The sequence below is a fragment of the Carassius gibelio genome, chromosome A4 (genome assembly GCF_023724105.1).
Source record: "Carassius gibelio isolate Cgi1373 ecotype wild population from Czech Republic chromosome A4, carGib1.2-hapl.c, whole genome shotgun sequence".
In the NCBI taxonomy this organism is placed as follows: domain Eukaryota; kingdom Metazoa; phylum Chordata; class Actinopteri; order Cypriniformes; family Cyprinidae; genus Carassius; species Carassius gibelio.
The window spans coordinates 3,483,573-3,494,152 of NC_068374.1; the positions used below are offsets into that span (position 1 = coordinate 3,483,573).

A 10,580-nucleotide genomic window follows, 5' to 3' on the forward strand; every position below is an offset into this window, starting at 1 on the left:
TGTCCATGAGGCTCTCGCCAGCGTCCGGCGGGGACAAAACTGGGTGAGCCTCGCAGGCCGTAGGATGGAAAAGGTAAGTTTGTGTGGTCGTTAGGCTGTCGTCAGCGTTTTAAGGGAGTTTGCTACTCCTGGCAAGAGACGGGTTAGCCTTGGCGACCATAGGAAGGAAGGAGGGTTTATTTGCGTGTTTGGTACTTGCAGCATTGAACAGCTTGCTTGTAGGTTTGTAACCTAAACCACGTGGTAAGGTCGTGGTTGGCTGGCCAAGGGTGGAAAAGGTCAGGTTGTCTAGCTGGGAGGCTCGGACCGACGACCGATAGGAGCTTAGCACCAGGAATCGAACGGGCAAACCTCTCTGGCTGAAGGACGGAAAAGGTTGTCGGAAAAGCTTAGCTCCCGGAAAGAACGGTTAAACCTCGCTGGCCAAAGGACGGAAAAGGTAAGGTTTTCTAGCCGGGAAGCTCTCGCCTACATTCAATGGGAGCCTTGACTACATGCAATGGACGGGTAAACCTCTCCGTACGTAAGACAGAAAGACAAAGCAGGTAGCCGGGGGCTTTCACCTATGTCCGAAGGGAGTGTGAGCTCCTGGCAACGAACGGGTAAGCCTTATTGGCCGCAGAATGGAAAAGGTGAGGTTGTCTGGCCGGGAGGCTCTCGTCAGCATCTGATGGAAGCTTGTGCTCCTGTCATTGAAGAGAGAAGCCTCGCTGGTCATAGGATAGAAAAGGTTAGGTTGTTTGGCCGGGAGTGTGCGGCTGGCGTCGGCGGTATGTATTATGAAAATCTACTCGTCGGAATTCAATAAGGATGTGTCGCTGGGTTTTTTTTTTTTTTTTTTTTTTTTTTATTATGGCCGATGAGGGTTTGGTGGGCTTTCTTTATGTGAAACTGGTTTATTCTGATGTAGCTTTGGTATGCTTCTGAGGACCATCTTCCGAGAGTTTGGATCTGTTGGTTGGAGAGGCCTTTTTGTGCAGCTGAAGTTGCTGCCCCGATGCGAAATGAATGGGTGGAGAAATTGTTCGCTGGGATGCCTGATAATTGCAGGACGCATTTGAGGTGTTTTTGGAACCAGAAACGAGTTACTGTTTTTTTGGACTTGTCGGTGAATAGGGGTTCGTGCGGGGACTTACCTGGGAATTTCTAAGGTGTAAAAAAGCGAGGATGGATTGGTAAGACTGGATTGGGGAAGGGAGATTGAAAATGTATATGAAATGGCCTTTGTTGGTTTGGTCTGTTTTGCTTTGTTTGATTAAATAAGTGATTGTTTCGTCATCTAGTATGGTTAGGTCTGACACGGTGGGGTTGATTTTAGGATTAAATTTAGAAGAGATCATAAGCTCCGAGCACCTGAGACATAGCGTCAAGCGTGCGGGCGATGCTGAGGGGTTGGTAATTTGTGCGGAGGGTGTTGATACATTTTGTGAGGATATCTAGCGTTATGGGTTTTTTGGTGTCTGGATGGGTGGGCTGGGATCGCTGGATCCCTTTAATTAGGAGGGAGGTTTGTGAATTGTTTATTTCGGGTGAAGGAGGGCCGGTCATTAGTTTGTGAAAAAACTGGACTCCACTCAGGTAGTTTTTTTATGGACCCGACTTGGAGACCCTTGGCGCCGTTGAGGAACGAAATGAAAGAGGTGATGGAGAGTAGAGAAAAATCAGGGAAAGGGATGTTATAGGTGAGGTAAAATGACTTAAAGCACCTTCACGCAGTCACATATGACTGGAGGGTTCTGGGAGAGACTGCTTGAAGAATAGAGTCCAGTGATGCTTCGAGGAGTGGCTTTAGAGGGTGAGTTACGGGAATATTAATTCTGAATATTGAGGAAACGGAGTGGGGAATTGGTCCGCCTCTGGAGCCAGCGTCCTGAATTTCTGAAACAGAAACGAGACAGGGAGTCAGCAATTTGGTTTTCTGTACCTGGGACGTGCTTTGCGCTAATTATGAATTGGTCGCATGCTGCGATCCATATAAGACGTCTAAGGAGAGGCATGAGGGCAGGGGAGTGAGAACGGCCTTTGTTTATGCACTGAACTACGGCTTCATTGTCGCAGTGCACTAAGATGCTTTTAGTTGTCCATTCGTTGCCCTACAGGAAGGCTGCTACTACAAGAGGATAGAGCTCGAAAAGAGCTGAGGACTGGGTCGAGTCCTGCATCTGGGGGGCCATGTGGATGGCCTTGGTAGAAACCTCCAAAACCGATTGAGGGAGCTGCGTCTGTAAACAGCTGCAAGTCGGTGGGAGACGAAATTAAATTGTTATAAAAAAAATAAAAGAAAAGAAAGCCCGTTCCATTGTCTAAGGAACAGGATCCATAATTTAAGTTCGTCGCGGCATGCGTGGGTTAGGAGGATGAGGTCCTCGAGTGCGTGAACTTATGATGCGAGTGTTAGGAGATGCGCGATGAATGGGCGTCCTTGTGGAATTATGCGCATGGCGAAATTTAAATGCCCGAGCAGGGAAAGAAGTTCGCGTTTAGAACAACAAGGGCTGTCGAGGAGGGTGGATGAGACGAGAATTATTCTATCAATCTTTTCCTTTGGCAGGGAGAGCTGAAAATTAGCTGAGTCGAGGTAGATGCATAGGAACTCTATGGTTGTGGTGGTACCCATGTTTTTTTCCTGATCCCGAGCTGGGATTGCCTTGGACGATGAAATGACCAGGAAGTCATCTAAAAGATGGATAATATGTGGGATTGTGTAATTGCTGGAAAGGATCCAGCAAACGGCTTCTGATAGCATATCGAAAATTTTGGGGCTGCTTTTGCATCCGAAGGTTAACCGGACGGCGAAATAGTATTTCTCGAGCCATCGTATCCCAAACAGGTGCCAAAAGTCCGGATGGATAGGCATCACTTTGAAAGCAGAAGTGATGTCTATTTTTGCTAACCAGGCTCCTCGGCCCGCGATTTTAATCAGTTCGACTGCCTGATCTATGTCTTGGTATTTGAATGAAAATTCATAGAGGGGTATCAAACTATTAATGCTCGGGACTGTGGATTTATGCGGAGATGACAGGTCTACTATTAGGCGTTTCTAACCTGAAAATGTTCTAGTAGCCACTTCGATTGGGCTGACTCTGAACGTTTTGAAGGGGGGGGGTATTGAAGGGCCCGATCATAAAGCCTGACTCGATTTCTTTTTTGATGAGGTTAACTACTATGTCGGGCTCTGCGAGGGCGGATTGGAGATTATGGCAGACAGTGTTTTGGGTAAGCTCGCAAACGACGCCCAGGTTAAAACCGTGTTTGAGGCCAGACAGGAGATAATTTGTAATTTCTATGTCGGGATGGTGTGCTAGTTCAATGGTCATGCGAAAAATATTCACAGGAGTCGATAGGTATTTTTGGATTTTTTATTTACGGCTTTATACACGGGGCAAACTATGCGTGCATGAGCACCGCCACAGAACTTGCAGGAGTGTAGATAGCGGCAGTGCTGTCTGATGCATTTCCCGTTGTTGAAAGCAATGCATAGCTGTGAGCTTTCTGCTCCTGGTTGGGCTAGGCGTGAGTTTGCTGAGGTTGCTGATCTTGGGACATAGCTGGTGGATTTTGCCGGGGGAGTATCAGAGTGTTGGGTTGCGTCCGGCTTTATTTGTGGGCAGGTTGTGGTGGAGTGAGCCACGGACCTGCAGATTGCGCACGAAATGCTCCTACAGCCTAGAAATACGCGGCTGTGCAAGTCGGAGTCGATCGCTCCCCAATAAGGGCACTGGTTCCACTGAGCGATTCGGATGGCGCATTTAGCGGAAAAAAGCTTGTGGTAAGTGTAAAAGTGCCCCCCTCCGTAGGACAACACGAGTTTGGCTATTATTGACAAATAGTCGTTGAGTTCGCGTCGCCTGTGGGGGAAGGCTGAGCAGATTATCTCGGTGTAGCGGTTGAATGCGATGGTGAATTCGGAGAAGGAGAGTAGTCGAGATGAAAGGGGATTTGGATTTTTTAGCGTGACTGAGAAGTCCCCGCAGTCTATTTGGCGGTTTGAATCGGATGTGGGCAGGAGAGAAAGGAGAGACGAGAGATCTACATCCGCACCTGCTGATATCTGTGCCTGAATGCTGTGGGTCACTTGGGGTGGTTCGAGGGCGACGGCGTTTGATGGGATGGGCATTGGTGTAGCAGTGAAGAGTGAATGGGGGGATTTCGCTTGGAGGAGTGTGGTGGCAACAACTGGGGGCGGGGCTGTGTTTGGCAGCGATTGCGGCCAAGCACTTGCTTGAGCCGCGGACCCGGAGTTGAAGGCCGTGGGTTGCGGGGCTGGGTTGGGCGGCCAGTATGGCCAGGCATTTGTTTATTTTAAGAAGAAGAAGAAGAAGAAGAAGAAGAGTTTATTCACATTTTATTCACATTTTTTACACATACATATATTCATATAAACTTAAGATGAGCATGCATGTGAACTGGTCCCCAAATAAGCTATCTAAAGCTTATAATAGGGGGCCATGACAAGCCAGGGGATAAAAATAAATAAATAATAATAATAAATAAAAAACAAAAAACAAAAACAAAAATTAACAAAAATGTGTGGCCTACATATAATACATTTCATACATCACATTCATACAACAAAAGGAAGGAGATCCCATTTAACAGATACAATTTTGTTTAACAGTTTACCTTGAGGTTGAGAAATTTATACTGACATACATGCAGAGTGAGAAATAGTATGTACATCAGGAAGATGTATACAAGTTTAGTAATTGTTTCTTGAGGTTTTGTTTAAAAGAAGAAATAGAGCTTGAGGTTTTCAGACTTTCATCCAGCTCATTCCAAATCCGCGGTCCCCGGCACACTACACTCATACCAGTGCTTTTTAATCTCTGTTTTTTACCAGTAATGATATGCATGTTTCTAGTGAGGTAAGTGTGCCGGGGATAGTGGATTGGAACAAGTTCACATAATCTGTTATTCAAACCAAAGACCACCTGATACATAGTACATGCATTGTGAAATATATTATATTCAGTTAGTCTTAAAAGACCATACCTAAAGAAAATAGAACGAGTTGGAGCATTGAAATCAGACCATGATATGGCACGAATTATTTTTTTTTGTAGAATTTGTAATTTTTTTAGGTGAGTAGAATAAGTATTGCACCATATAATATTGCAGTAATTTAAATGTGGTTCAAAGAGGGTTTTATAAAGAATAAGTAGTATTGCGTGGGGAAGCAGGTGTCTAAGCTTAAGGAACAGACCAACATATTTTGATAGCTTTTTGACAAGATATTCAATATGGTGTTTAAAGTTTAGGTGATCATCTATAAAGACACCCAAGAATTTAGTCGTCTTCACTCTTTTTATTTCCTCTCCCCTTATTTTGATCTTGAAATTTGAATCCTCGAAATTAAGTTGTTTTTTATTTGGACAGAATATTATGTCGTTGGTTTTACTAACGTTTATGGATAGTTTATTTACTTTGAACCAATTATCCACATTCTGAAGCTCTTTGTTGAGTAGTTGTTGAAGTTCAAATTCATTTTTGTGTGATTACTGCAAAGATTACTTTGTGGAGAGTCTTTGAGGAATTTTCCAGGTCATTAATGTAAATAATAAAGAGGAGAGGACCTAATATGGATCCTTGTGGAACACCATATTTAATGTATTTGTTTTCTGATGTCTGTTCGTGGATAGTTACATATTGTTGCCTCAGGTGTAAGTAGCTCTTGAACCAATTCAGTGGTTGGCCTCTAATTCCATAATGATGCAGTTTGTACAGTAGTATGGTAATGTCGATGGTATCAAAGGCCTTTGAAAGGTCTAAGAATACACCGATACCATATTCCCCCTTTTCAATTGCATCATTGATCTTTTCAGTAAGATCAAGGATCGCCATACAGGTGGTGTGTTTTTTTCTAAAGCCATACTGGGATGGGTTGAGTATGTTCAGTGTATTAAGATAATTAATAAGTCTATTATAAACCACTCTTTCCAATATTTTGGAAAGAGTTGGTAAGATGGATATGGGACGATAATTTGTCATGTCATTTTTATCACCAGATTTGAAAATTGGAATTATTTTTGCAATTTATGTGGTTTTATTAACAAAGTTCGGGAGAAGCACGATCAGATAATCATCCAATTTGGCACAGGTTCATCTCGTTTAGCTAATAATCTTAAATAGCACGCAAGCGTATATATATCCAGTCTTCCTACCTCCTGTCCCACGACAGTTTTTCGGCAACCCTCCTCCACCCCAACTCCTCACTTCTAATCTATTTATCCCAAATTAGGGATAGGGGGAGTTATTTGGGTTCGGGCTATGCTCCGGGCCCGGACCCCTCCCCCAGGACAGCACGCCAAAATATGCCTACTATTTGCCTTCAGATTAGATGTAAGGGTGAACTCGTGAATTGTCATTTTGGGAACAGTTCCTGTAAGCAGTGAGAGATTAATACAGTGTGTAAGTGGTTCAATTATTTCTTTGGCAATACTTTTTAATATTTTACTGCTAATTTCATCTTCTCCAGCAGAATTTGAGCTCTTCAGAACTATTATGATATTATGCAGTTCAGTCGCGTCTGTAGGCTTTAGGAAGAAGGAATTTGGATAGTTGCCTGACATATATTGTTTGTAAGAGACACTGTGTGATTGAGTTATGCCGCAGGCCCGAAGCTGGGATGGGCTAGAGTCGTGGCTGTGTTAGGCGGCCAGTTCGGCCAAACGTTAGCGTGAGCGGCACGCTCGGAGCTCGGCAGAGCGTGCACCCCTGCGGTCGGAACCGGGGCGCGGCCCAGGCTTGCTGAAGGCCTCTTGCTACGGCTTGATAGCCGCTGGGAGCTAGGCCTAGCGGCGGAGGATGGTGGAGTGCTTTGAGGATAATTTTGAGGTACTCCTTTCTTTTGTTGTTTCTTTAGTATAGGGGTTGACTGAGGAGAAATGTTATTATTTAGAGATTTTGTATACACGTCGTAAAGTTCGGATTTGTTCAACTTGCTTGAGGGTGTGACGTAATTTTTGGACAGGGCCTGCCTCAGACTCGACACCGTCCATTTTTCGATTGGCGGAATCGTAGGCCTGGCCGAGTGGTAGGAGGACGCGGGGGAGTCGGCCGCAGTTCTCGCCGGAGGCGGCGAAGGTAGGCCTAGGCGTCTTGGGAGGCGAGTAGCTGCTCGCGGGTATGCATATTCTATATATTCTATATAACATTTTAGAAGCATATGTTCCAACGTTCACTGTTCTCCTATGGCCCGGGTGGTGAACCCGGATGTGAGGACCCTTTCATCGCTGCTTGCAGCTTTAATTATCATTAGATTCAGATTTTTTAATTTCACAGATGGTTTTATTAACAAGAGGAGTGGCTAACCGCACACTGATCCACTCAAGACTGGAAGTCTACAAAAATTATTTTATTTTTCAAATTGCATCGTGCAAAAAGTTGCAAAGTGCATGTGGGTTAAAAACAGAATAAACACCAGCAAAGTCAAAACAGATGGTTTTATTAAAAGCACTTTATGAGGAACATTACAATCAGTTTGTTGTAAGAGACAGACATTTTCATAACATTCGATTCCAAATTTCACGTATAAGACTTATGTATGAGATTATTGCATAAATACATTTTTAATAAACTGATTTTGATTTCTTTCAGATACAAAATTACAATATGAAAATATCAAATTATCCCAAGTGATACGAGCGACTTTGTGACACTAACCCAATATTTAGATTAACCCAATAATTACAATTTTAGTCTAAAATAAGTGTTCAACATATTTCAAAACCAAAAAAAGAGATTTGCAAATTGTGAATTTATATTTCCACATATGGTATTTCACATAAAGAGATATTGAAGAATGAAAGGTTGGGAAGACAATAATTCATATATTTTCATATGTAAAATAATATAAGTCATACGTTATAAAAAAATAAAAAACATCAAAATACATCAGTAAATATGTGATAATTATCAGACAGGTTGCATCATCAGTTAAAATGGACTATTATATGATTGAAAAAGCCTTCTATAAAAGGTTAAATATAACAATAAAGGAATCAAGATTAGAAAACTGCTATGTATTTATGTTATGATTTCTGTTATTACCATTCATGGTCACTAAAAGTACTTCTGTCTCTGTATTTAATATTATATTTAAAGCATTCAGTATAGTATATAGAGCAAATAACAGTAAAAGTTGTCTCCATATCCATAATATCACTGACATGAAGATAAATCTTGCAGTATTCTGGCCTGTTATTTGTAGAGCAAATTTTTTCCATATATTGTATTAATCATTATTTCCTCTGAGTGCTTTGAGTCCTTCCTCCCTGCAAAATAATTCAACACAAAATCATTTACTGAGCTCTCAAGAGTGCAGATTGTTCCGGATCAATGTGAATCATCTGAAAAACTCACCAGCTCTTCGTGAACAGATGATCTGAAGAAGAATCACAGTAGGAGCAGCAAACACTGCAAACTCAACAATAATCAAAATCACTGCAGGACAGATGTGTGGACAGATGACAGACACAATCAGGAGAGGAAAAAAAAGATCAATTTTTTAGAGTGTAGATTAAGTCAAATGTATAAATTCTTGAAAAATCACTTCAGATTGACTTTTTCAACATTAATGAACTGTGTGGTACCTCTGACAACGGTCCTACTGACTTCAGTTCCTGCTGTTCAGTTCAAACATAATGAACAGAGAAACAAACCAACATCACATCATACTTCAGCTTCACAACACAGAAATGATGAAGGTTACCACATGACTACTTCTCTTGTTTATTTACAACCCTTCAGTTCATGAATGATATCATTAATCCAGGGTCTTCTGAAAGCGAGTTTGGAAAGTTAATTTCTCACCTGAACTCTTGAGAGTATATGTGGCTGAGGTCTTGACTTGATTTCTTTGAGTAATATTGCATCTCCACTCTCTGTTGTGATCTTCATTCAGGAGTGTTGTAGTCAGATTGCTGATACAGTGATCTGATGAGGATGATATCTGATATCTGGAGTCTGATCTGGTCAGTTTAACACCAGTCTGATTCACCCAGAACAGCTCAATTCCCTCAGAACGGACCAAATCATCACAAGTGACTCCAGCATTAGAGTACAACTGACAGGAGAGAGTCACAGAGAGACCTGCACTGATCTCAGTCTGTGAGGATGATGAAGATGAAGAGACTGAAACAAGACAACACACACATCACACACTCTTCAATCATCATGAGAGTTTAAATGAAGTCTTCTTTGAACTGACCACATGATACTAAAGTTACCATAAAGAACATGTAGATAAACACGAACATCCGTTCCTAGTTGTTTGTCATTCACAAACTGTCGGCAGGTGTAAACGCCACACTCTTCTTTTGTGACATTCCTGATGTTCAGAGAGCAGTCAGACCCTAGACTCAGTCTCTCAAGATTCTCTGTGTCTTTCTTTAACCCTAAACCAATCAGTTCAACTGCGGCTAAATGACTGAATCTGTTATAGTTCCATGTAGTTAATTTGCATTCACGAAGAGCTTTATTACAGGGCAGACGGACATCTTCACCAGAACTGATGAACACATGAGTCTCATCCACTCCACTGGTCCCTGAAACACAAGTACATTCGGTGAGCATTAGGTTTCATATTCATAATTGAAAATATAACACACAAGCATAAAAATAAGAAGAATCAAATCATAGAGTCTTTTTCCACACTTGATGCAAACAGCTCACTCTCCAGAATAAACTATTTTTTGTTCAGGAATATGTAACGTAAGAATATTTTCCCCAGACTAATTCTACTTAATGTTTTGTAGAGAAAATACAGATTTCTTTACCTGCCAAAAATGCAGAGAGCATGATCAGTCCCAGCAGACACTTGTCCATTCTCTCTTTCTGTCAGTCTTCAGTATATCACAACTCTTTCTTCAAACACCCTTCCTGTGGTTGTTCAATCTGATATTAGCAACTGAGTGTTGAGTCCTGACCTGAACTGCATTTGACTGACACTATATCAGTGTGTTACTGAATTAATTGAGTGAGTGACAGGGGTGGTGTGCTATCAGGGAAGAGTATGGGCTATTTAATGCTGGTTGGCTGTACCCTGAGATGTGTCATGTCTCGTCCTCCCCCTCCTGCGTCATCCACTAGCACCTCAGGTATGAGCTGCTGGTGGCTGTTTTAATTTGTGTGTTTGGAACACTACTGATGTGTTGTCATCTCAAATTGTTGCATTCTCATCAGTACATTTCCAACGGTGCATTTTATTCGTTCAGAGTAGGGGTCAGTGATGCACGGGTTGATCCAAAATGAGCGGGTGCCTGCGGTCACGAGTCATCCAAAAATATTTGTAATGATATTCGGGCTGCGGTCAGTCGGGTCATTTGAAATAAAGATGACCATTAGCCACTAGACATATTTTGAAATACATAGGCCTACACTTTATTGGCTGAATAACTGGCGTGAATAGAGTGACCACCTGTTGTACTGTACAGCAATTTTACATTTGTCCCGCCTCACGCAAATTGAGCATCTGTCCCGCTTTTTCATTCAACCCTGCCTAATAAATACACGGATACGTCCATAGGCGTACTGTTATGTCAATCAAACTGTTGACTGGAGCACAAACGCCTCCTCAATAT

General features: G+C 42.2%; 1 protein-coding gene across 2 annotated transcripts; it reads right to left on the minus strand.

Moving 5' to 3' along the window:
- Window positions 1–7,345: 7,345 nt before the first annotated feature.
- On the minus strand, window positions 7,346–9,988 carry LOC127968202 (uncharacterized). 2 transcript variants are annotated; one of them, XM_052569233.1, is made up of 6 exons: window positions 9,777–9,988; window positions 9,228–9,545; window positions 8,812–9,132; window positions 8,592–8,621; window positions 8,362–8,442; window positions 7,346–8,273 (listed from the first exon to the last, which is right to left on the minus strand). In XM_052569233.1, the coding sequence occupies exons 1-6, from the start codon at window positions 9,823–9,825 to the stop codon at window positions 8,200–8,202; spliced, it is 873 nt and encodes a 290-aa protein (XP_052425193.1). In that variant the 5' UTR covers window positions 9,826–9,988; the 3' UTR covers window positions 7,346–8,199. The 2 variants fall into 2 exon arrangements, with proteins under 2 accessions (XP_052425193.1, XP_052425187.1); XM_052569227.1 differs by having other exon boundaries at window positions 8,592–8,624.
- Between the last annotated feature and the right edge of the window lie 592 nt (window positions 9,989–10,580).